Source organism: Cheilinus undulatus, linkage group 13, assembly GCF_018320785.1.
Source record: "Cheilinus undulatus linkage group 13, ASM1832078v1, whole genome shotgun sequence".
NCBI classification, from domain to species: domain Eukaryota; kingdom Metazoa; phylum Chordata; class Actinopteri; order Labriformes; family Labridae; genus Cheilinus; species Cheilinus undulatus.
The window spans coordinates 8,476,034-8,503,791 of NC_054877.1; the positions used below are offsets into that span (position 1 = coordinate 8,476,034).

Below are 27,758 nucleotides of genomic sequence, written 5' to 3' on the forward strand. Positions count from 1 at the left end.
ATGAGACATTTTACCATATTATGAAAAATATTTGCTCATTTTCAATTTGATGGCAGCAATGCATCTCAAAAAAGTTAACTGGCAACAGGCCAGTAACATGGCAGAGTGTAAAAGGAGCATTTTAGAGGGGCTCAGAAATAAAGATGGGCAGAGGTTCACCAATCTGTAAGAAAAACTAGATCTAAAATTTGTGGAACAATTCCAGAAAAGTATTCCTCGACAAAACCTTGCAAAGACTTCTAATATCCCACCATTTACAGTCCATAATATCATCAAAAGATTCAGAGAATCTGGAAAAATATCTGTGAGTAAGGGACAAGGCAAAGATTGATAGTGGATGCTCCTAGTCTTCTGGTCCTCAGACGGCCCTGCATTAAACAGGCACGAGTCTTTACAGGAAATCATTGCATGGGCTCATGAACACTACCAGAAATCATTCTGTCAACACAGTTGGTCGTTCCATCCACAAATGCAAGTTGAAGCTGTATCATAAGTGATCACCATCTAAAAATGTCTGTCTTCTCTGGGTCAAAGCTCATTTAAAATGTACTGAGGAAGAAAAGAAAACTGTTCTGTGGTCAGATGAATCAAAATTTGAAATTCTTTTTGGAGACTGCAGAAGTCATGTCCTGCAGACTACAGAGGAGAGACCATCCAGGTTGTTATCAACACACAGTTCTAAAGCCTGCATCTCTGATGGTATGGGGTTGCATTAGTGCCCATGGCGTTGGCAGCTTACACATCTGTAAAGACACTATCAATGCTGATAAGTAGATTTAGGTTTTAGAGTCACATTTTCTCCCATCCAGACGTCTCGTTTAGTGCTAAACCACATACCACATCCATCACAGCAGCATGGCTTCACAATAGAAGAGTCCAGGTCCTGAACTGGCCTGCCTGCAGTCCAGACCAGGGGAGGAGCCGGGCATGTTTGAAATTTAGGGCTAAGCCCAAACAAAAGATTGCAGAGGGGTGGGCACTTCACTAGAACTTTTTTCTGTATTGGACTGTTTAATGCACTATTTTCGCACACTTTTGAATAAAAATTTAAATTCAAAATGCCAACAAATGAGGGTGCAGGTGACCGAGTAGTTAAGGCGCGCCCCATGTACGCGGACGGCCCGGGTTGGAATCCGGCCTGAGGCCCTTTTCCCACATGTCCTTCCCCCGCTCTCGTCCCTGTTTCAGACTCTATCCACTGTCCTCCTCTATTAAATAAAGGCACGAAAATGCCCAGAATAAACCTTAAAAAACATACAGACAAATCTATGCAACATTTAGGCAAAAAAAATGTTGCTCAACCTAAAAAGATGCTCAGTTGATGACATAATTTTTTTCTTAACCTAACTGAGCTAAAGTGCCATTATCATTCTAAAATCATCATGCACCATGCTAGTGTCCAATAATTTTCACTTCCCCTCCGAAAAATGTCTGAAATTTTGATATTTTAAGTAACATTGCAGTGGTAGGGTAGGAATTTTGTGAAAAAGTTTACAATTTAAGCTCTGCATTTTCAAACAGGGCACATAAAAGGCCACAATTGTGGTTGGTGATATTAATTTATTCACAAAAATGCTGAAAATTGTATTTTTAGAACAATTTCAAAAGTATTTTTTACACTGCAGTTAGTGTATAGATACGAAAGAGTGTTAGGGCCATTAAAAGTTGGCATGCATTTTTAAAATTCTAGTCAATATTCTACGAAAAATTTAGAATTCTGTCATTTTTCCAAGAATTAAAAAAAATATATATATATATTTTTTTTAAATGTCCCTTATACTCCTCCTACATACATACTTAAAAGTAAAAAAAGATCTGATTTTTAAAATTGCTTTAAAAATGACATTTCCATGGTGTGATCAGAAAGGCCTTAAGCAACATACTTAAAACCAACCTGAAAGATTCGGGGCTTTTTAGAAAGCATTCAGGGCTAAAGCCCCATGAGCCATCCACCCACTCTGCCCACGGTCCAGACCTTTCCCCAGAAGAAAACATTTGGAGCATCATAAAACAAAAAAAATCTGGCAAGGAAGACCCAGGACTGTTGAGCAGGTAGAATTCTACATCAGACAAGAATGGGACAGCATGCCTTTCCCAAAACTGCAGCAAGTAGTCTCTTCATGTCCCACATGTTTACAGACTGTTTAAATAAGAGGAGATGCTACACAATGGTAAACATGGCCTGACCTCAAATTCAAACTGAGTGAATACAATTTTCATGAAATGTTAAAATGTCTCATTTTTAACATCTATTATGTTTTTTATGTTCTGTCATGAAAACAATGTGGGCTTATGAGATTTGAAAATAATTTGATTCTGTTTTTATTTACATTTCTATAAAGCATCCCAACTTTAATCATCAGTCAAGATAAATCCTCTAGTGTGTAGTCCGCCAAAGCTTTGGTTTAACAGCCTTTTTTGTGATTTTGATTGGTAGGGACATTAAGTGCTCAGTTTCCTTCAACACATAGAGAAAAATAGTAACCTTGGTCTCATAGGTGCCATTAAAGAGACATTCAGCCCAGGTTTAAGTATCAATGACAAATAAACGTGTTAGCGTCCGCTCTGCTCCTCTGTGCAGGAACATTTTGACTCTGACAGCCGACCTGCTCTCAGAAAATAACTGCAATAACATCACATCCATTCATTGTCGTTTCTGCACGCAGTGACAGCTCCAGATTCCATTTTGGCTCAGAAAGAGGTGTTCTCTATATGTGTGTATCTGAGACTACAGGAAACAGAGAGAGAGATGGGGGAGTCATGCAGGAGGCAAAGATAGCAACCATGGAAACACAGAAGCAGCTCGTCTTTGTGTGGAAGCTGTGGCGGTTTAAAGCTGCAAAGGTTAAAAAGGACATTCAGGCCAGATATTTGGCAATTATCCGTCTGCTGCAGGACGAGGAGGAGGAGAGACAACAGTTGGTGATGAAGCAGAAAAATGGACAATACAAGCTGTGGGACAGAAAAAATACATCTAAAAAGATGCAAACCTCAGGAATTCAATCAAACATGCATGAGAAAAGCTGTAAAAGGTGTCAGTTTTTATTCTACCCTGATGGTAAAAAGTTGAATTTTATTTATAATGCCTGAAAAGGAAAAAAAATCAGCATGAGTGAAACAGTAACAAAGCATTAATAAATGCTCAACTTTCCCTCTAAAATCTGAAACTGTTTTCATTTACAAATGTTTTTAGACACAAAAGGCATCCTTTAGATGTTCTGTTCTAGTTTTAAGGCTCTACATAGCACTGAACCAGCAATTTGATGATAGTTTATCATCTACTGATTCTAGGGATTCTGTTTTCTTATGCTTTTAGATCTCATGGTTGTTTTTAACACTGCAGACCAGGGCTGTTCAATCACTAATTCAGCTGCGGCAAATTTAAAAATAAATAAATGTAGCTGGGCCAGACATGTTTGGCACCCAGTAAGCAGCTGGTAATGTCAAATTTCAACCAATACAGATCAATACAGATCCCCCTTTTAAATTTGGCAAAATGACAAAAGCACGTCAAAAAGTGCATAAAAACACAACAACAGAGTAGTGTTTGAACATAACCTGAGGTAGTAGAAATGTTTTTTTCACTTGAATAAAAATAAGTTAAAGAGGATGAAAAAATAAGATGAAATTCTGTAAATAATTGTGGTTGCATCTTACCGAGGGATATCTTTAAGGGCATAAAAACTACATTTGCACAGTTGTAGCAACAGTTGAAAAGGACATGTTTTATACCCCGTATCTTGAGGCTGCTTCTGTCAGCATTGCTAGCCACGCTTCAAACAATGCAGTGCATTGTAGGTAGATTGTAGATTGTAGGTAGACTCTTGCAAGGCTACACGAGCGTTGCATTTGAGTCTTAAATGCTGTGGGAATTTATGAAAGCTTGCAAAACAGGCTGCCCTCTGCATCTACGGCATGACCACAGGCTGGGCCACTTGGGGGTTGTTTCTGGGCTGCACGTGGCCCCCGGGCTGCTAAGTGAATAGGCCTGCTGTAGACCCATAAAATGTAGATCTCTCATCTGGAGCACTGGGTGGGAGTCAAAGGTTAGAGTGGTTAAGGTTTTACCTGCCTGATGGAGGCTTTCCATCCAGACTTAGTGACGTCACTTCCTCCTCAGCCTCTCTTACCCCAGGACTCCAAACTTAGTTCGGCCCTTTCCTCCTTGTCTATGCTCCTTTAAAGGCTGAGAACTTGAAATACATCTGCAGAGAAGCTTAGTTGAAAAAGCCACCTTCTTCCATCACCTTTAATTTAAGTTTAAGTCCTTTTTATCTTTCAAAGATTTTGAGAAAGTCATGTGTGCTTTTATCACTACACATGTTGATTACTGTAATGTGCTTAATGATTGCTACGGCTCGTCTTGTAACTGATAAACCAAATACAAGCCCGGTTCCCCCATTTTAGGGTCCCTCTAACCCCTTTTCCACCAAGCCAGTTCCAGTGCTGGTACTTGGCTGGAGCTGGAGTCATTAAGTTTAAGAACTGACAAAGAACTGTTCACTTTTCCACTGACGGTCATCTCATTTCATCAATACAAACGTCACCTTGTCTGTGTTTTCCCAGCAACACTAACACCAAACTCCAGAACAACAACAGATATGGCAGATCCTGTTGTGTTGAACTCTCCTTAAAGTCCAAACCTCTCTGTTCCAATAGCTTTTTGTTGCTCGTCATGACTGTGTTGAACAGCGGTAACATTCAAGGAGAAACGTAAATGACTTCACGTCTTTATTCTTGTGGACGCTGAAGTTCAACTCTTAAAAAACAGAACGTCTCCATGTTGTTGTACATTCCCATACCCTCCCGGCCATAGACGAAAGGAAGCAGTCCCCAGCGTAAGCGCACAGGCCCCATTGTAAACTGGTTCTTTCCCCTGGTCAAGCTAAGTGTTGGTTCCAAATTTTTCTTGTCTTAAATGTACTTTATGAATATACCGTAGTCGGATTACGTCCATTCATCCATCTTCTACTGCTAGGTCGCAGTGGTAGCAGGTTGAGCAAGTCAACCCAGACGTCCTTCTCCCCAGTGACACTTTCCATCTCCTTCTGGGGGATCCTAAGGCATTCCCAGACCAGACAGGATGTGTAATCTCTCCAGTGCTTTCTAGGCACCGAGGCCCCCCACTCCCCCAGCTGAACATGCGTGGAAAACCTCCAAAGGGAGGCAGCCTGATCAGATGCCTGAACCACTTCTCTTCAACCTTCCTTTAATGTGAAGGAGCTGTGGCTCTAATCTTAGTTCCCTGCAGATGTCTGAACTCCTCAACCTATCTAAGGCTGAGCCCAGCCATCCTCCAAAAAAAACTCATTTCAGTCAGTTGTATCTCGCAATCTCATTCTTTTGGTCATTAATCCGAGTTCATGATCATAGGTGAGGACTGGGAGAGAGATCGACCCGTAAATTGGAAGCTTTGCCTTGCAGCTTAGCTCCCTCTTCACAACAACGGACCAGCACAACACCCTCACTACAGCTGATCCCACACCAATCTGCCCATTAATCTCACACTCACTTTAACCCTCACTCATGAACAAGACCCCTTCACCTGAGGCAGAGACTCACTCCCCACCCGGAGGGAGCAATCCATTGTCTTCTGGCAGAGAACCATGGCCTAAGCCTTGGAGGTACTGACTCTCAACCCGACCGCTTCGCACTCAGCTGAAAACCATCCTAGTGCCTGCTTGAGGTCCCCAGCTGAGGGAGCCAGCAGAACCGCATCATCTGCAAAAAGCAGAGATGTAATTCTAAGGTTCCTGAACCAGAAACCCTCCTCCCCCAGCTTTGACTGGAGATCCTGTCTATGACAGATTGCATGTGCAAATCTATATTTGACAACCCCAGAGCAAACAAAGCTTTTCAACATTCTGAGAGCTTTGGCACCCCTCAAAGGACAAGCCAAGGCTCCAGGTTAGAAATCAGTTTAATGATTCAGTTACTCAAATACTTACAGGGTTACTCGTGAACAGATGAGTTCAGAAACTCTCTAGGAAAGGAACGAAATAAGGATTCAAAACAATTATCCACATGGTATCAACAGTGATTAACTTAAAAGTTGGTTTTGACAGAAAAAAATTCTGCTGATTTACAACTGATCTATTGGCTGTAAATATCTGCGCCTAAAAATGAAGGGAATGGCTGCAATGTTGCTGCACATTTAGGACTATTCTTTATTCTTTTGGAGACTCACCTGAAGAATTTTCATCATTAGTATTGCATCTGGTGCTTCAGTGCTGAGATGAGACTCTGCAGCTTTCATCCCCTTGTCCCAGATTTAAAAAGTGGATATTCAGTTGTACCTGCTCTGCTCTAGAGATGCTCCCTGGATTAGTCAAGCAGCATGCTTTGACTTTCCAGAAAGCACATGGCTTGAAACCCCCATAGATGGCTACATTTGAGGATGTGTACTGAATACAATACAGTCAGTCTGAAAGCAATTAATCCTTAGCAGCATGTATTTGAATACGAGGGTGCAACAAGCTTTATTCTTTAAAGGAAGAGGCTGGGGTGGAGGAGGTTAAGTTTGCCAGTAGCAGCAGTGTGGTGCATCAGCATTGATGCAAGCAGGGATTAGTGAGTAATACGTCATATTTAAATAGTGCTGTGTTGAGAGATTGAGCTTTGATTGGCTGCGGGGGCTGGGAGGCGATGATTGTGATCAGCTCACTGTCAGCTGATCAAGGTGGGCTGTATGACTATCTTGCATGAACTAATGCTAGGCTTCAATTTCAACTAAAATTAAAGACCTCTCATTAAAAAAAGGGTTTTTTTTCAAAGTCATTTTACATCCCTAAATGTTAAAAGTCTACTCCAAGACTTTATTTGAATCATTTTTAAGATGTTTTGGGGCTTCTCCATTCAGAGAATGGAGAAGCACGAGATAGAGATAGCACGGTCTGATTGTTTTTCATCTGCAACCCTATTTTATGACTTTATAAGACATTTTGAGGACCAGCAGGAACCATAGGTTGGTGGTGGTAAACAACAGTCAGGAGGCACTTTGCATGAAAAGCAGAAATGTGGTTTTTAAACTTGGGGCAAAAGCAAATTGAACTGCTCAGTATCATGTTGAATATGGTGCAAAATAAAAATTAATGTCTCTATTTGTCTCTTAAAAAGTCAGTATTTATGCCCTAAAAACTGTGTTAAGGCTGATGCAGAGAAAAGTGAGAATTATAAAGACAGTCACCGGTAAACCCAACATCTCTGCACATTTCTCCTTACAAACACTAGATGGCAGTAACAGCTCAGTGTAAAGACAGCTGCTGCTCCCCTACTGAGATCTGCCTAGCAACAAACAGAAGGTAGAAGCATCCTGTGCACAGTGTCAGAGTCATTAGTGTGCAGTAAAGGGAACGTTTGGCGTCCGGCTCCATGTGTCTGCCACAAACACCACAGAAGAAGATTTTGTCCGTTGTGCCAGTGAAGGTTAATCTGTCTGCTCTGTGCATGCTGCAGATCATTTTATGTCATGGTATTTTACCTTCTTTTTGCTTTACAATGGACATAACTGTTGGTTTTTGAGGTGATTTGAGGTTTCCCCTCCCCTACATTAAAGTCACATCTTAATTCATATCAGATTAAACACAGATTATTAAAAGATAAAATAAGAAAGAAGAATAAAGAAAGAAATGCCATCATCAATGGCTGTTGGTTTGATCTTAAGTGCTAGCAAATATCAAATTGTTGAGAGATTATAAATCTGTAGAGACTGCCTTACTTTGGTAAGAGTGGATGCTTAAACTAATTAATTGGGTTAAGAACAAAGTTAATATTTCAGGTCAAACTACTCATGTTAAAATTCCATAAGGCAGTTAAGTGCATAGCAGACATGAAGTCCCATCACCTGGGGCAAAGACGTATGGTGCCCATCCATCAGCCCTGGACAGCTTTATTGCTCTATATATAAAATGTTTAATGACTCCCCTTTTCTCCCTCAATTACTACTAAATCAACCAGAGGTGACTGCCTGATAATGACAAGAAAAGAATAAGTACAGAGGAGGACATTTTTGCGTGAATAGACTGAAAACATCACAGCATTGCCAGTGTATTCTGCACTTCAGCTGTGTTGTCCTCTAAGGTGCATTCACAGTAGGAAATCCATACCATGCATAAGCATTTTTGACCCCGACAGTCCTGTTTGTTGATGTGTGAATGCTCTATACATGGCCTTGGCCTTGGCACAGGTGATGCAAATCCATGCACTTCCTGGCATAATAGAGTGATCCAGGAGTCATAGAGGGCCATATCCACACAGAGTACATTTAATTACAGTCATGTTGCCCACTGTGCTGACAGAAACTGTTCTTTTACACAAAGCCATGCATGTGATGATGTATTCATGTTGTAACTATGTTCAGGTGTAGTTGGACCTGGAGCAATGTGAGTGCAGACCAGTAAGGGAAAGGGGAGTGGGGACAGTAATGCCTTTCCATGGAGCTTTGATTTAATAGTTTTTGATCACTCTTGTCATACATTTAACCATTTTATTGAAAATATAGATCTACAGCTTTGCTTTATGGAGATGGCTCTGCTTAAAAGACGTTTCCTGGGTTAGTCAAGCAGCAAACTTTGACTTTCAAGGGAGTGCATAGATAGAGACCCCCATATGGATGGACACATATAAGACAATGCATACTGAATACAAAAAGATAAGGTCAAAAGCATTTAATCCATAGTAGCATGAATCTCACTATGGGGTGCAACAAGCTTTATGCTATAAAGGAGGAGGCTGGGGTGGAGGAGGTTAAGCTTTGCCAGCAACAGCAGCAGTGTGGTGCATCAGCATTTAAATCCTCCTCTGTGTTGAGAGAACAAGCTGTGATTGGCTGTGGGAGATGGGAGGCATTAATTGTGATCAGCTGTCATCTGGGCATATAACTACTGTGTCCTGCATGAGCTAACACTGAGCTTCTTCTATTGCAAAGTGAAATATTCAGAGTTACTCATGGGCCTGATTCCCAAAAGTACTGTGTAGCATTTGTGTGTTACCAAAGAGTAGCCTTAAAGCTGAATGAACACTGAGAATTTCAGCTGAATCAGACCTGGATTTTGAGTTGTGTGACTCCCCCTTGAAGTTGGACCAATTTTTAGCCTGCTGGTGTGTTGCTTGTCATGCAGGACATGATGGCTGACCACAGCCCATTCTGGCATGTTTTATATTTTGGTCATATGACCGCTCGTAGTTCTACAGTGAAAGCAGGACCACCAGCAGAATCGCCGACCCTGGGGAGATTTTTTTCTTTGTAAAATGTCATATAATGTCTTAAATCACCATAAAAACAGGTGGAATGCTTTTTGATTTGCCTTCCTTAACTATGTTAAAGGAAATAAACGAGCAGGAAATAGACATGACTATGGATCTCCACCTGACATGGGATATTTGTTATTATTTAGCTGCTTGTTGTGTTTGCTGCCATGCTGCATCTGTGTAGGTGAGATGATAAGTTTTTAATCACTGTAGCTATTTAGCATGAACAAGTCAATAGCTCTGACTACAACCTCCATCTGTGAGACTTTTCAAAGGAAACTTCATTGATATTTGTCCCAACCTGTCCCATCGTCCCTTGTACAGTGTGAGCCCTCAGGTTATGTTCGACCATCAGACTGTACAGCGTGAGCACATAAATCGTGCACCATGGTCATGCATTCTAAATGATTTTGGTCTCCAGGACTGTTGCAGAGTTGGTGCACAGGTGCAGGTCCACAGCTCAACTGTGCTATAGATGTCTGCTGTTTGGATGTACTGTATTTAATTGAGCCATTTCAGTAAGCCTCGTTGCAAAAAGTATTCTGATTGTGGTCAATCAATGATTTCGTTGTATGGTGGACTGGATGAAGCATGTTGTCAGTATCTCTATTTAAGTGGAAAAGATGCCAAGGACAAGAACTGAATGAATTTTTAGGTTGAAAATTGGATTGTTCACTGAAATAGAACTGCAGTGTAAAGAGGCCGTTTCTTAATTCATCCAAACATGCAAAGTATGATATAAACATGTTTTACTGTAATTATTAAAACCATAAATAATGCAAAATGGACAATAGCTGCAGAAGTTGTACTAGTCTTTGAAAATGCATTTTCATGCTGATTAACTTGCAATGCATTATTAATGATCCGACTACATCAGCACTAATTATTCCTGTACTGAGACTACATAATGTAAAATAATTTTAGAGAGATTGAATCCAGTGAAAGGTTTATTGGTTTAGCACAACCTCAGTGAACCAAAGTGCTGCACAGGCTTAAGCTGAAACCACTGAGGATGATTTGTTAGCAACTTCTTAATCATCATCGTCGGTTTTATTTTATATTTCTAATGAAGATGGGGTTGGTCTCTGGCAGAATCAACAAAGTCATTAATCTGTGATCATCAGAGGGTAAATGAAATGTTCGCTCATGTAGGACATGGTAGTCATACACCCAGCTGTGATCAGCTGATCACAGTTATCGCCTCCCAGCTTCCACAGCCAATTGCAGCTCGTTCTCTCAACACAGCGATGTATTTAAATTAGGCCTGTTAATATAAATGCGTAAATGCTTGTGAATAATCTGGAAAGCTTAAAGCGTTAAAAAATAATATGTCTGACCACAACTTCCTTCCGTAGTTCTCCTGCATGGATGTTTACGTCCCTGGGGTGAAAAGGTTAAAGGCGGGTCAAACCAGTCCATATTTTTAGACCATACATCTGAATGTTCCTACTGAAATCACAACCAGGATGGCAAGTATGATAACTGTCACCTTTTATTAAACTGCCAGCACAGTCAACAGTGAGTCAGGGTCGCTGCACATTCTCAGAATCAGTCTGACAACATTCAACACCTTTTCATGGCTCAAAGACATTTTAACAGAACTTTAACACCTCAGAGCAAATGGCAATCATCATACAAAAAATATTTTCTGAATGCCAAATGAAGACAAGACAACCCAAAAGACAAAAGGAAGAATAAAGATTAAAATAATGCTCTGTTATCTCTCAACCATCTCAGTTCTACATCAATATTTTTCAATTGAAGTATCTTTCGAAATTCAGGCTTCTGTAAAGTAAAAACTAGACCTAAGATCAATCCGGTGAGTGATTTAAGCAAATAACACAGAAAAACGTGGAACAGCAAGCAATCATATTTTCTGTTGATACTTTTTGTGTAATTCTTCAATCAAGCAACTTGAGTTTGTTACTGAATCTTGAAATAAGATCTATTTTGATGAGACTGTGGGCGAGAGAACTAATGTAGCTTCTTTTAACTTAGTTTAAGGACTTCCTGACTGAGACAAAAAAGATGCAATCGCGCCCACAGATCTGGCTGGACCCCTGAAAAACCCACAGAATGTGACTGTCCCTGTTGAGATTTATTGATGATATCAGTGTATGTGTGTTAGCTCAGTAGCATTGGTGCTGGCATCCTGGCTAATAGTTACCTCATTAAGAGCTGAAAAGCATGGCAAGCTCTTTCTGGGTTGGAATTGGTATGGAAATTATTAATTCATGCTATTTTTAACCAAGTTAACTCATTTTCCTACCCATTTTTACCACTTCTTTTAACACCTTGAACATTTGCTGCTTTTTAAAACATTTTTGCCACTTCTTACTACAACTTTAGACCTATTTTTACCACTTTTTGGAACTTTTTGCCACATTAAGCTCATTTTCGCTACCTTTTTGCCACTTCACCCAATTTTGTTGTTTGGCCATTTTTGACATTTTCCCATCACTTTTGACTCCCTTTACCACCTTTTAGTAACTTTAACCCTTTTTGCCACTTTTCTGCCATTGTGATCTATTTTACCAACTTTTTGACACTTTCAGCGCATTTTTGCCGCCTTTCTGCCAATTTTTGCCCACTTTTGTCTTTGTTTGGCCATTTTTGTTAGCCCTTGTTTATCACCTTTAACCCATTTTTTCCACCTCTTTACAACATTTAACCCCTTTAGGCCAGTTGTAACCTATTTTGCCATTATTTTGACACTCTCACCAAGTTTTTGCCAAATTCAACCCATTGTTTGGCCACTTTTTTTAAACCAATTTTTGCCCATGTCTTTCTTTTGCCACTTTTTGCTCAACTTTGCCATGTTTTTTCATGGCTTGTAACTTGTAACCCATTTTTGCCACCTTTGGCCCACTTTTAACATCTCCATGATCCCCCAGTTGGATGGGCCCAAGAAAGCTTCCTTATAGGCCACCTTGACTGTAACATCATTTAAAAAGTCTATTTGGTATCAATTTAAATATGGTGTGCCTTGAGACTTTGGCTTTACCTTGGGTGTGCCTTGGGCAAAAAAAGTTTGAAAACCACTGATCTGGAGGCCTAACATGACGTCTCCCTCTGTCTGTTGAGAGGTTGTCCATGGAGACGGCCGGATCGGACTGACGTCTTGGTCTTTGGCAGCACGACGACCGTCAGCGCTCACAAGCTTCAGTCCTGTGTCTTCGAGCTCTGCAAGTTCTTCTCTCAGTGCCTCTGCAGACCGTTCAGCCACAAGACACGCATGAAAAGGTTTGTCACAAATTACACTTCACTGCTCTGTGGTTTTAATGAAACTGCTGCTATAAATCACGACAGAGGAAACAAGATGATGGAATAAGTCATAAAGATTGATAAATGAAAAAAGACTGGCTCTTGCAGGAGTCTCACAGTTTTAACTTCTACAGTGTTGTGGTGTTGTTGAAGCAGGATTGTGTTATCTGAGGTTCATCTGATGTTAATCTTCTGGTTCCACAGATACTGTGATGACAGCCACCTCTGGTATGAAAAACACACGTCTGAGGTGTGTCGGCGGGTCAGAAGAGTCTCTTTCTCCAGAAGTAAGTGACTGTAGAGGAAGGCAGGAGCGATCGATCGATAACAGCCGAGGTGATGAACTCGGCGTCCTTGAAAGCTCTGCCGGAGTTAATCTTTATCACCTGCAGGGCTCTGCTAATGCTGGAGCCTTTTCATTTATTAAGACTTCAGAGCAGTGAGATTCAGGGCAGATATTTCATCAGTACACTGTAACGATCCAGGTTTATGAGGTACCCTGGCTGTAAAAATTCTCAGTACTTTCCTAACAATGCACAAACTTAGCTATTTCAATCATGAGTAGTGTAAAGGGATTATATAACCTTATAAAACAAAAGAAGTAGGCATGCACAGAGGTGGGCTATCCAGGTAGAGAGGGACTCAAACAGCAGTAGCAGGTTGATCACATCACAATCACAGATGCATTGTCTATGGAGCCGTGACTTCCTCAGCCTGTCCCGCCTGTTTCACATCAAAGTCCAGTGTTATGGTCTGAAGTGTGACCATGTTAACTGGTGACTTTGTGTCAAATGCATTAATGCAGTTTAAAAGCTCTAAAGCTGCGTGATGCTTTGGTGAATCAGGTGCAAAGTGTGTTGTAGATGTTGGAAGATAAGAGAGATTTTATTTATGGATTCATGCTTAAATAAGTCACTTATAAGTCCCGGGTTCAAATCTGGCCTGTGGCCCTTTGCCGCATGTCTCTCCTGTCTCTCATCCCTGTTTCCGAGTCTATCCACTGTCTTCCACTATCTAATAAAGACCCAAAAATAGATCTTTAAATAAGTTACTTAGATTAGCATCAATGTGTCCTTTATTTTCATAAAATTTCTCTGAATTTGATGAGGTAGTTTTGTAGATACTCTGTAATAAATACAGGAATTTCATGGTTCAGAAATGATTTATCACTCAATGCTTTGGAGTTATAAGACAACAAAGATGTCTGTTTTTTCAAGAGGAAGTAATATCTTGTCTTGTCTATCTTTTGAAACACAGCTGACTAACACAGTTGTCGAACCTGAAATAATTGGAGAGCACACTTCATCCTTCACCTACCAATGAGGACGTGTCAGCCATGCTGCTGAAGAGTCGGTATCAGAGCTCATTAGAGCCGCAGCTCTGCATGAGCCTCTGAGCCGTAACCACCAATCCACCGAGCTAACGGCTCAGAGGTCGCAGTGAGACGACTTAGTACCAGACGTTCACACGTCCATCATTCAGGGTTAGGATATCATGCTGGTCCTTCCTGTGGCTTTAATTACCTCTGAGTGTGTATTGTTAGACTTGGTTTTAGATGTATGTGTTGATTTGAAAGCAAGATAGTAGACAGTGAGGGTGAAAAAACAACTTATAAAAGACTTCACGTACCTCACTGGAGCTGGTGGCAAACACAGAGAGATGTCATCATGAAGGTTTTTATGCTGCAGCCATTAAAGCCTGGCTGAACATGATCTACTGGAGCAAGCTTAAATGACTGATATTTTTATATGTAGATATAAATGATGTATAAAAGTGAGGCTGCTAAACCACTAAATGGTCTCTGGCTTTGGTTGCATTGAAAGATGAAAGATTTTGGACAAAATCAGTGATGGAGAGTTGGACCCTCACTGATCAGATTTATGATCTTGCAGCATGCACATTCAACTACACTTGCACAGCAAACTCATTTCCAGCCACCTGTTGCCTTTATATCAACTACAATCAAAACTATATGCAAAATGCATCATTGATTCCACACAAAAAAGCTCATTTTAAAACCAGTTAGTAGTGTTGTAGTACTTGAAAATGGTCTTGGTCTTGACACCGGTCTCAAGACCACATTTTGAATGTCTTGGTCTTGTCTCAGACTGGTTGGACAAAGGATTTTCCATCAAGACTAGCTGAGACTGATCTGCTATTCTTCGACTTCATTAATGTGATAATAAGGAGAAAGGGCTGGAGCCTAGTCCAGCTGTCATTGGTCGAGACGCGGGGTACACCCTGGACTGGTCGCCAGCCAAATCACAGTCTCTACTGTACCATCTGCATTCATTTTACACAAAGTCAGAAAAGGTCTGTTAGCTTGATGCTAACACATAAGTAAAATCCAATTCTTGGGCTAACAAAAACTAGCATTGCAATCACAGTTGCTTTTTTTTATTTTAAAAACATACTTTTCTGCATCACAGCTTCTCTCTAAACTGTACTACGGTAGCCTTGGTTGGCCAAAAAAGTCAAAATTAAAGACACAGCTTAACTAAGTACAGAACTGTTACGATGACTTTATATGCCAATACAGGGCAGTACATCCTGCCTTTGAGCTCATCTGCAGTCATCATTGTTTGCTGGCTTGCAGTAAAACTAACGCCCCTCTGTAGCTACAGCCTCATTTTCCTGAAATGATGCCTACAGGTCTGTTCAATCCCAGACTGGCCGTAGTCTTCTTAGATTGAAGCTTTGTGAGCAGTGTTGGGTACTGTTACTTTTGAAACTAAAGGTGGCCTTACACCTAACGACTTTTCCTCTGATTTCAAAGTCGCAGACAAAATTCCAAAGTCATATTAAAATCATAGGAGCCTTGCTAAAGTCACAGCTCGCTCCCATTGTCTCAGGGTGTAAGGTGGTCATAAGACTTGATTTTAACCATTTTAAGGCGGTCTTTCTTCAGTCGTGGCGTGATGATAATATCAAACGTGAGCAATGTTGGGGGTCCAGGATCCCCCAGGGGGGCACAAGGCCTTGTCTGCTTTGAGGATGCCAAAATGAGATTAGCAAATTTTGTCTAAAACCACGATAAAGCAGTTAATGTTTGTTTATGCGAAGGTCTTTTGATAAGAAAGCATGTATTGGCCCTTTTTGAGTGTATTTTTCAGTGAAACAATTGAAATCTTTGTTATTTTTGGTGGCAGTGTGTCACTTTTTCTTCTCTTTTGGGTCCTGGGGGACTCCTCTGTTCTACATGTAGCGGGGGACTCCAGGAAAAATGGTTGGGAAAATAGTTGTATTGGCTATCTTATATATGCCTTCTAAACCAGGAAAATGAACTAAGGCTGACTGTGTTTAAGGCCCACACAGAGACAAATTCAGGAGTATACACAAAAGATTTTTGTCGTATCAGCATTTCATTCACACGGAAACAGCGTGAAACGGGTCCCAGAGTAAACTAATCTGTAAACACTTACCATTTTGTCTCCGTGTGGACAGCCAACTGCATCTTTCTTGAAACGATTACTTCACACATAGTTTAGGCCACCCTGCATTCGCGTATTGAACCAAAACAACAATGGTGGATTACAGGGTTGTGTTCATGCTGCAGAAACTATTGAGCTATTATGGCTTTTACAGCAAACTCTGATGCTCTTTTACCACCACTGAGAACAACATACACCAGATATTCTTAAATCCAACGCTGAGAACAATCAGGAGGGCAACTAGAAGAAAGTTTGTGGCAGTCTTCTTCTCTCTTTTGGTGCATTTCCGTGGCAGCGTAACAGCGCCAGGTCATCCTCATCATTTTAAAAGCAGTTTAGTTTCAGGAGGCCATTATTGACAGGGCAAGGGTTTTGTTACTGCACTCCTTACAAAGTGGCATCTTTCTTTTACAGCTCAGCAGTAGGTTGTATTTTCTGCCTTTACTCCCAAGATTTTCAGATAAAATCTGTTGGAAGAGAAGGTTCCTGTTCTAAAACAAAACTGAAGTATTTCATGATTATTGTCATCATCTTCATCAATGTGACGGCAAAAAGTCAGATAAGCAAACGATACAACCATCTTTGGGTTACAGCTGATCTGTTTCTCTGTAAAGACTGTGTTTCTTTATCCTAATTCCAAAGATGAGCATTGAAACCCCTCAGTAGAACAGAGGAGTGTCTCTGGTGTCAGTAGCCTGATTGTTCCCTCCTTGTCCCTCCTCAGATCTCAAACAGAGATGCCTGATGAAGATGTGCAATAAACTGTGACCAGAGAGGAAGAGGACCAACACAAAGAGCTCTTCATCATCCCAAGGAGACACTGAAACCACAAACCACAGCTGAGCACAAGTCTATAAAGACGTGCCACAACCTGGACGGTCACACTGAGTTTTTATATAAGGAAACTAGAACGATCACTCTGATAAGAAAAATAAACAAATCACTGAATGAGATTATCTTTAAGGTCTGGATAGTAAATCCCTTCTGGACTATATCTGAAGTTACATGTTTTAAACAGAGGACCTCTGGGGACTGGGGAGTACAAACAAAAAACAGAATCATTTTGAAACAGGTTTAGACTTTTCTTTGTCAATAAAAATCTTGCTTATACTCTCAGCTGTCCCAGTGCCATCCTTTACTCTCTGATCAGCTGACAGGGTGTCTTCAAATATTTGATGCAAGGGACCTTTAGCGATAAAATCAGCTTTTGTTTCTTTCTGAAATGTCTTTGCAGCCCTTAAAAATTCTGGTGCAGCATTCACAATGTAATGCAGCCTTTTCTGATCTACCCCTCTCTGTTTGTAACATCTGACATGATTTGCACCATCCTCCCCCCACAGATACACCTGTCCCTCACAAAGCTCCACTATCTGCCCCCCATTATTAAACCAACGCCCCTCTGCTCCACAGACCCTCCTCTCTCTGCCGGTCCTCATTGATCTGAACTCTGAGGATCAGATAAGACCATGTTGGCCCCTCGGGGTCACAGGTCCAGCCACCCTGCTGGACAAAGACCACTCTGTGGGTCTTCTCTGTCTGAACCCCCCCGTTTCAGCCTCAGATACCCACACAGGAAATAATGAGCTCAGGTGTCGCCTGTTAGCCAATAGGACTGAAGGAGCTACAGGTGCCAACCCCCCTCCTCAGGTAGGACTGATAACCAGCTGAGAGTTTACTCTTTAAGAAAACCTCTAATTTACCTTCTCAGTAAGCTGCTCATGTCCATCAGAGCTTCATCCACTACAATGACTCACAGTTTCACCTCAGTTCAATGAAGAACAACCAGAGCTGCAAAGGCACTCTTAAGGTAAGATCATTCTCACTACTTTTTAAGTTTTGTCTGATACTTGAGGTTTGTGATGCACGTTCATTTGATGCACTGATTTATGAGAAATTAGACCAAAGGATGAGCAATACAGTAAGTAAGAAATGGCAATATTAGATATGCATAGTAATCAAGCTGGCATTTACTATAACCATGACCCTTATTTCAATTTTTTGGTTCCACGTAGAGCAGGGGTGTCCTAACTTTTTCCACCAAGGGCCCACATACAGAAACACTTGAGGATGTTGGGGCCATGGAATAATCTGCAAGGCAAGGTATATGACAGTAAGTCAGAAGAAGAATAAAGGAGGAGCTGGGTTGGAGGATTTAATGGCTAACAATGCAAATAGACAATAATTTCCAGGTTTTCAGGGATGCTAATCAGATTTCAGGGGGCCCCATTTGGCCCTAGGGGCTCTGCCCCCCATAATATTAGTTTTACTGCTATTTACTGCTGTAACTTATCAGGGAGATAGAAAACAAGATATTATTTTGGTTGCCATTATGTTAACCATGTAAGGAGTTGTCTCAATTTAGCCAGAAAAAGACATCAATAAATTCTTCTTGTCAAGAAGTTTTTGCGTATCTTGAGCTGAAACTATGAAGTACGGTACAGTCAAGCAAAAGCTTCATGTTCAAATGTTGGCCATATTTCATTTTATGTCTTTTCAATTTTGTATGTCATAACTATGACTTAAACCGATGAGTTTGCATTTTTATTTAATATTTTGAACTTTAAGATTCACAGTTTTAAATTTTATGTCATATTTGACCTTTAAATTCATCATTTTGGATTTGATCTCACGTTTTGGACTTTTTAACTCCAAACTTTGACTTAAAGTCCTGTATTTTGACCTTTTAGACTCACAATTTAAAATCTGAACTCATGACCATTTGATATCATGATTTTGATTTTTTTTAATTATATTTTGACTGTTTAAACTCATGATTTTGAATTTAACCTTATAATTTAACATTTTAGACTCATGGTTTTGTTTTTTTCTGATATTTTGACCTTTTAAACTAGTACTTTTAATTATTTCCTTATATTCATACATTTTTGACTCATTATTTTGAATTTTTCCTCATAATTTGACCTTTTTTCAACTCCTAACTCTGACTTTAAGTCTCCTATTTTGACCTTTTAAAACTCATGATTTTGAATATTATCTTATATTTAACAATTTTAAACTCATGATTTTGAATTTTTCTCATGTTTTGAAATTTTCAACTCCTAACCGTGACTTTTACTCCCATATTTGGACCTTTTAGACTTACTATTTAATATTAAAACTCATATTTTGACCTTTTAAGCTCATGATTCTGATTTTTATCTCATATTTTGACAATCTGAGCTCATGATTTTTGATTTTTTTTCTCAGAATTTGACCTTTTAAACTTATGATTTATTTTGACTTTTTAAAGGTATGAATTTTAATTTTATCTCATATTTTTGCCTTTTGAACTAATAATTTGGATTTATATCATATCTTTGCCTTTTAAAAACATTATTTTGACTTAAATATGTGTTTTAATCTTTTGAACTAATAAGTTTGACATTTCAGATTTAGAGCCTCTAATCTTATCTTATTGACTGAATTGTCTCAAAATCATTATCACTAGTGTTAAATGTTTTCCCCCCATAATTATCACTGGTGAAAAAGAGACTGACAGTTAATGGTTAAATGCTGACCCTGTTAGGCTCTCTGGTTAGACCTAAATTCAGAGTCCGGCCCCTGCTGTGGTTGAGTTTGACACTCCTGAGCTCACCTCCAGGGACTGGTGATTGGTCTGGTGATTGTTGTGAAACAAACTTAGGACCCATGAGTCCCTGCCTCCTCTGCTTTCTGCTGTGGTCCTCACTGAGCAGTGAGTCAAACCAGCGTTACACAGAGGCTTATTTACTTAAAGGTATACCCCGGTTTTCTTTAAAGACGTGGTTATGGCATGATGAGGGGGAAAAGTGGTTAAAAAGTGTCTCAAACCCCCCCCCAGTGTGGTCTCTGCCATTCCAGCACATTCTGCACAGAAAAGCAGAAGTGGTCGTCTCCAACACACGATGACTGGAGACACATGTTCAATCATCTTCAGTCTTGTGCCATGTGTGATGTGGCAGCTGCACACACTTGTGTAATAACGGTGCATGTCTCAGAACTTTATACTGGTCTGCAAGTTACCCCGATATTTATGTGCAGACATCTTTTTGTGAAATTAGGTTATCAAAAGTGCAGTCTCTATAGAGTTTACCCACATCTCCTCTTAGTCAGTGGTATGCTGCATGTTATCACCCAGAATGTTCAAGGCCTGACCCACCTCACTCTTCCTCTAATTGGCTTGTACTCTGTTACCTTTGCACATTGGTGTGGCTAAGCTATTCTGAGGGAGAGCAGAAGAGGTCAGACTAATGCAGCTGGTTGTGTGACTTTCTCCCAGCATGCTTCCTTCATCATCATGTCATAATGATCATTACTTCCTGAGGACTAGCAGCAGAAATCGGCAGTCAATGTGGACATTTAAAAGGCCTCATTTTTAGGTGAATTTTCTGCAAGAGTTATTTATAATCCAAGCTGTTTATGCTTTGATGCAGAAGTTGCTAAAAATGAGGGGCATAAATAAAGTGCATACCCACCTCTGCAGGCACCACTACGCCACCGTATGCCTTTTAAGATTCCATTACTTGTACTTTAATTGGATCCAGAAATGTGCAGTTTAAGAAAACATTTGTGTTTAACTACACTTCTAAATAAAGCTTGTTTTTAAATGCACTGAAGTCAGCACCAACCTCCCGCAGGCTGCATCAGTTGCTCTGGTTACTTCCTGCTTTTACTAAGATGCTCTCCAGGCTTTTGTACCAGTAATGATGCACTCCAAGCCACAGGTGGTCTGAGCTGTTTGAGGCCATTAAAGACAATAAAACTGCCAGGAGAGAAAGTCATCTGTCTCGTTTGTCGTAGCATGAAATCACCTGTAATGACAGGTGATTTTTTCTTTCAACTCCACAGAAGATATCGAGGTAGGTTCAGGTCTCTGTGAAAAGAGAAATTATGACATTTTCGGTCCTCATAATGATCATGATTGGATGTGAAGTCCCTGCGTTTCCAGGAGACTTGGAGGTAAGGGACAGTTTGAGCTGAGCTTCTGAAATCATGACGGCGCAGCTGGTTTGTGCATTCGGTGCTGAATTAAAATACAACAGGATGTTCTGGGTTAAAAAAGGCTCAGAAATTTCCTCAAACAGCTGCTGTCTCACTCTCAAAAACTCAAAGAAAATAGTGAATTAATGCTGAATGATTATTCCAAATTTCAAGTGTGAACGTCCCAATCAAAATAAGTTATTCAGACATTTTCATCCCTGAAAGTCGGAGTTTGGAGACTCAAGCCTTGCCTAAATGAGAGAAAGAGAATATTCACTTTCTAATGTTGGATTAATGAATCCTAATGAAATCAAAACGAATTTATGTGGTGTTGAATTAAACTGAAATACAGGTAAGAATGGTGACTTTTTTTTTTTTTTTTTTTTGCATGTTGGCTGTTCAGTTTTACTTTGCAGAGAAAGCTCTGATCAAAAATTGCTCCCTGGGTTTTCCAGGGAGCATATGGCTAGAAACCCTCATATGGATGGACACATTAATGCATACTTAATTCAATAATATTAGTTCAAAAGCAATTAATCTATAGTAGCATGGATTTTAATCTGAGGGTGAAACAAGCTTTATGCTATAAAGGAGGAGGCTGGGGTGGAGGAGGTTAAGCTTTGCCAGCAGCAGCATTAAGGCAAGCACAGTTATGAAGAAGTGCGTCATATTTAAATCCTCCACTGTGTTGAGAGAACGAGCTGTGATTGGCTGTGGGAGCATCTGATCACAGCTGGGCGTATGACTACCATGTCCTGCATAAACTAACTCCAGGTTTCATTTTTAATTCCAGTTTTAAAATGTATTTCCTTTTGAATCCTTGTTTGTGGTTTCACACTTAACACCTCTTTCTAAATACAGGTCCAAGTCATGTTTCTAGTCTGGATTTTCATGCTTTCTGCTGCTCCACATGGTGAGTTATGAGCTATTTTCTCCTAACACATGGGTTTCTCTATTATCTGGACCAGCACCACCTACTCCTTAAAGAGGACATATTGTGCAAAAAATCACTTTTTCAGGCTTTTCTAACAAAAATATGTGCCCCTGGCCTGTCCACAGTCCCCTCAAGTACCATCCCTTCTCCACCTTTCAGAAAATGTGTGCTAAAGCAAGCCGTTCTCAGATTTTCCCCTCATGATGACGTCATGTGGGGAGTTAGCCCCGCCCTCAGGTTCGATTGGGCCTCCCTGCTTGGAAGAAAGTTCAGCCCTCCTCTCCTGATCCTCCTCCCAGCTGCCAGCTGAAAAGGGGATCAGGAGAGCCACATCTGTTAAGCCACATCCTTTTCCTGAGAGAGGCGGAGTCGGGGATGAGGTCAGACAGCTCAGTAACATTTAAAGCTACAGACAGACTGTTCTGAACAGAGGGGTTTTTTAGACATACAAAAATCCTGTACATTTTTTTTTTTTTTTCAGCAATAGACTTCACATGCATGTTTTGGAGACCTCTGAGGCCAAAATAAACTTGTCTTAAAAGGGTAAAATATGTCCCCTTTAATGATAACTTGTGGAGAAAATACAGTAAAGTGGCTGAGATTTCTTTGTTTTTGATTATTTTTCACTGACATCCTGCTGCATCTTTGCAAAATAAATAGTTAAACAGAAAATGATTCTTCTTTTTGATTATTACATGAATAATCTTAAATAGGGTCTCTGACTACTACACTTTAAACAAATGAAAGCTTTTTGTTTGCTGGTGCTGTTTTTAGTATTTTAACCCCTGCCCCTCAAACAACCTGGATCTGTCAATGTGGCCAACATTAGACTGTGACATAGCATTAACAGCCTCTCATGTTTATGCACTGAGGTGTTTATTTTTATATTTTTGTGAATATGTCAGACTTCTTATCAACATGTCCATCTGCCCAGATGTTGGTGAGGCATTCGACCTTCTCATTGTTCACTGTGTTGGTAGGTTAAATGTCTAACTAGAGTCCTAAAGCTGTGAAAGCACCATAACGCAGATGTAATTTTATAATTACTCTCATAGGAGTTTAGATAAGTAAATGCTTTTCTGAAATTCTTCCATCAGTGAAAATTGGAACGTGTTGTCCCATAACTCATCATTCTAACTGCTCCGTCTGTGATATTTGTGAAGTTTTCCTGTCTTGTGTGAATACTCTGATGTTACATGATGTAATATGAAGGTTCAATCATGTGTTAAATGTTAATCACTGTTATAATAATTACTCATCTCCGTCTCTGTCTGCAGCTGTGTCGTCTAGCTCCGTCCTCTGCAGAAAGCCAGAGGCCAGCGACCAGAGCTCAGAGCCCATGATCGGTAAGGATGAAACTAAACAATAACCCTCACATGACTCATGTTAATGTATAAAATCAGATCATTAAAGCGGGTCATTGGTCTGAGTTTTAAAGATCAGTGGCTCATATGATAATGTGATGTTTAATTGAATGCACAGATTTCTTCTTTGGAAAGGTCAAAGAGCCGAGGGGATTTAATGTCTACACTGTAATGTACCGCTCATTCTGCTAACCATCGATACCCACCATGATGACTGATGATAACAAGTTTAAAACGGATCTAAACTCCAGAAAAAACTCTGGGAAAATTACTTAGAATTAGTGTTAAGACTCAATTTTTCTTCCTCTACTGTCATCCAGTAGAGGGCGTGGTCTCACCTGGACCTCCACTTTACCTATTGTGGCATCCAACTGACCGTCAATTCCCATCCAGTCTCCGTTTCTGCTCTTGCTTTCTGTAAAAATTGCATATCTGTCTTATCGTGATTAAGCAATCAGAGTACATCAATTAATCAATCAATATTGCAGGTAGTGCCAAAAGGACGGCGGAAAAGGCTGGAAAAAAGCACCTGCTGAGAGGGAGAACAGGGAAATGCACAAAGAAGACAGAGATGCAGAAAAAGAGAGATGGAGATGCAGAAAAGAACGCAGAGAAGAGGACGAGGGAAAAAAAGGGGATGCAAAGAGAGAGAGAGAGAGAGAGGAGGGACATGCAGAAAAAAAAAAAAAGAGAGGTGGTAAAAAAAGAGTAGAGACAGATGCAGGAAAAGAAAAAAACAGATGCAGAAAGAGGATGTAGCTGCAGAAAAATGGAGGGTTGCAGATAAGAGTAGAAGGGCAGAAGGAAGAAGATGCATAATAATAACAGATGCATTAAGAAAAAAAAGGGCTGGAGATGAAAGAGAAATAAAGAGTAGTGGCAGGAGGAGGGAGATGCAGATAAGGAAAGGGAAATGCAGGAGGAGTGAAGAGGAGGATGCAGAAAAAGAGAAAAGGGAAGATGCAGGTTAGAAAGAGAAAGGTGGATGCAAAAAGGAGAAGAGGAAAATGCAGAAAGAAGAGAAATATGCAAAAAAAGACAAAAAAAATGGAGATTAAGATGGAGGAAGAAGCTGCAGAAGAACAAATAAAATAGAGATACAAGAGGGGAAGAGGGAACTGCAGAAAAACAGAAAAGAGGAAGATGCAGAAAAGAAAGTAAGAGCTGCAGAAAGAGAGAAAAGATGAGCAGGGGATGCAGATAAAGAGAAAACAAGCAGAAAAATAAGGAAAAACTCTTCATACTGATTAACTGCTTCTAAGTTGGTGAGTGTTCCCAAACTACACTTTGTTGTGTAGAAATATGCAATGACTATAAGATACCTACCTACCTACCTACATTTATTTTTTAAAAGTCAGACTGAGCCACCTAGAAACTGGTTGAAGATGGATTTACTCTTGCATGCATGCGCCTCAGTCAAAACCAAAACTTGATGTGGATTGTCAGTAAATGCTGGGTCGGGCTTTGACCAGGAAGTCCAGCAGCAGGATTCTCCTTGTCGTGTTCCTTTAGAGATCACTGAAAGCTATAGGGATAGAGGGTATTGCATTTGTACCAGAATTAAAGCATCAGTTATGCACATAATATACTGAGCTGTAAAATTCTTCTTGTTTTTGCCATTCAAGATCCAATGGGTTAGCTTCTTGCAAGGGAAAACTAGCTGAAAGGGGACTTGTCAGCACCTCCCATAGCAGAGCTGGACATACTCCCATCATTAAATCAATTTTCCACTGATGCTTGTTATTGGGACAACGACAGTATTCCAATGAAAAGGCCTTATCCAGCCATACCATAGCTCAGAGCTGTAAGTGTGCAGGCAAACATGTTGAATAACAGCTCAGACTGTCACCTTGTTTTCAGAGCTGTTTTAATGCCGTCTGACTTTTCGTGCCTTTCCATGATGTTGTTGACATCGAGGTCACCTGATTCACAAGCTGTGATGTTCAGGGACACCCACAGTCCTAATCAGATCTATGGGTGCGCCATGCATGTGGAGAGCTGTGGCCTAAATCATTTTTTGCCCTGCGTGCTGCTCTGGACTCGTGTCACTGGAACCTTCCAACAGGATTATCTATGATTAAATCACCCCGCTCTCCACCTGTGAGTTGGGGAAATGGAGTCTGAGTTAGAGCTGAATCACTCTGGTTTGTTCCTCTCACTTCCTCTGCCTGTTTGTCTCTTCTCCATCTTGTTTCCCCGCTCTGAGCACAGATTGTCTCGGCCTGCGTTTCACCTGGCTCCACTCCGTCTTCGATAATTTCCCCTCGCTGCTGAATTTCGCTGTGAAGCTCCGCTGTGCGACCGGGCTCTGTCCTCGCGATCTGGAAGATTACGGCTGCTCCTGCAGATATGTGGCTGCCGGGAACCCCGAGGATGCTCTGGATGTGTGAGTAAAGACTCCAAAGCAGATGCTAAATTTAAAATACAGCTTAATGGAATCAGAGGCCTGAGGCGGGCGTATGCAGAGTGGGCTGGAGGAGTCTCAAATTAGCAGCCCTGAAGTTAGGCTATAAGACCAGCAATCCTAACCCTCTACAAATATTTTATCTACAGAGGAACCAGGATCTCACTGGTCATTCTTGAATGTTACTGTCCTGATGGATTAAGGGATTACTAATCCCTTTTTCTCCTGAAGTTTTACCCTAAATTTGGCTCACTAAAATTAAATGTCAATAAAAAAGACATGCCGCTAAAACTTCAACATTAGATGTGTGATATAATGGTGGATTTTCACTCCTTATATAATATCTGTGCTCATAGAAGTAAAATATGAAACTACACTTGTCCTTTTGTGAATCATTTCTCTTGAACTTGAAATTTAAATGCTGTGTCTCTGTTTTCTTCTCTGCAGCTGCTGTGAGGCTCACAGGCTTTGTTACCAGAATGCTGCCCCCTGCAGGCAGGAGCTGCCTCTCCTCCCAAACAACCTCACCTGCTCAGCAGCAAACAGCAGCTGTGGTAAGATTGACACGTTACAGCGGTGGTCATCAGGGGCCACATCAGGCCCCCCAGGGCTTCCCATTTAGCCCGCAGAAGATTATTCCCTATGAGAATAAACCAGCCCTGAAACAATGACTGAGACCGTTTTATCAGGAGTGACTGAATGTTTCATGGGTTTTACAGACTTACACATAAGATCAAAATTTTTAGTCCCTGTTATGGAAATTTCAGTTTTTCTCAAATATTTCCCAAGTGCTGTTAAACAGAGTGGAGAGTTTTTAACACAGCCTTTCCAAACATCCTGGTTTCATTTTGGATGCTTACATTATTTAATTTTGCACACAAAAACAAAAATATTTCACTAAAACCAAAAACTACCAGTCAAAATGATTAGCCTCCTTTAAAACTGACCTTTTAGTATAGCCAAATAAACAGTCAATGAAGTGCCTTAACTTTGCAATGCTCTAAGCTTGTAAAATCACCAATGATTATTCCCCGGTTTACAGTATAAAAGCCTCAGAAAGAGTTTTGGCTGTCACTGGAGAGGGCACCATGCCAAAACCAAGAGAAATCAGTGAAGACTTGAGAAAGAGAATTGTTGATGCTCATAAAGCAGGAGAAGGATCTACAAAGTTATCACAGGGTTTCCAAGTACCAAGACTTAGCTAAGTCAGGGACTGTAGTCTCAAAGAAGACCATCACTAGAGCCCTGCACAGGAATGGTCTGAGTGGTTGCAGACCAAGAAAAACTCCCCTTTTGCCGAAGCGACACCCTCAAGTCAGACAAAAACAAAATATTTCTGTTTCGTTTTGAAAAAGTTTTCCGTAAACACAAGATTGTTTCAGGAAATGTCCGCATAAGAATGGAACCACTGAAAACACTGCACTAGAGAGAAGAAGATCACAGAAAACTGACACAAACATTCTCCTGGTTGCTCTTCTGGTTGTGTTTCGTGGTGGATTTAAGAACATCTGGGGCTCTATTTTCGTAGACCAGGCGCCAACGGGGTGTGTCCAGGGCATTTTGCAATTTTCGTGCACGGCGCAGTCCGGCACGGCGCGGCGCACCCACGCCTCCTTCCCTCCCACCGGAGCAAGTGGCAAAGAGGGAGGAGAGAAGGCGTGAGTGGGTTTAACACAGCCGAGTGTAATCTTCACCAATCAAATGAACGCCCCTCCTCGCCTTTAAATGCGCTGCGAGCATGGCGCAGTGCCAATTTCACCTCGCCACCACCATGGACGGAGACAGCAGCAGCAGCTCCAGGCGGCCAAACTTCTCCCAGGAGGAAACTGATGTGCTGGTCCGGGAGGTCCAAGCTCACAGTACCAGAATATATAGTAATGCTAACAGACCTCCAGGGCTGATGATGCAAAAACTGCCTGGGAGGAAGTTCCTAATATTGTCAATCAAGTTTGCCCAGATATTCTGAGAACCGCTGCCCAATGTAAAAAACGGTATATGATGTAAGGAGAAGGGCCAAAAAAAAGCTGTCAGAGCAAAGAAGGCACACAGTGGCCACCAGGCTGTGCATCAGAGGCCACGATGCATGTCACCGTGTGGACCACCTCGCGGGACAGATGTAATCTGTTCCTGTGTCATGAATAGGAGTACAAAAT

At 40.8% G+C, this 27,758-nt stretch overlaps 1 protein-coding gene across 2 annotated transcripts in view; it reads left to right on the plus strand.

Moving 5' to 3' along the window:
- The window catches only part of LOC121520548 (HERV-H LTR-associating protein 1), a 42,887-nt gene extending 25,884 nt beyond the window's left edge, over positions 1 to 17,003 (plus strand). Inside the window, exons 14-16 of one of the 2 annotated variants that reach the window (XM_041804050.1) lie at positions 12,336 to 12,492; positions 12,718 to 12,800; positions 16,669 to 17,003. In XM_041804050.1, coding sequence (XP_041659984.1) covers positions 12,336 to 12,492; positions 12,718 to 12,800; positions 16,669 to 16,712 — 284 coding nt within the window. In that variant the 3' untranslated portion in view covers positions 16,713 to 17,003. Of the gene's footprint in view, positions 1 to 2,666; positions 2,803 to 12,335; positions 12,493 to 12,717; positions 12,801 to 16,668 lie in introns of those variants that run through there. The other variant, XM_041804051.1, reaches the window with a different exon arrangement.
- Positions 17,004 to 27,758: the final 10,755 nt, after the last annotated feature.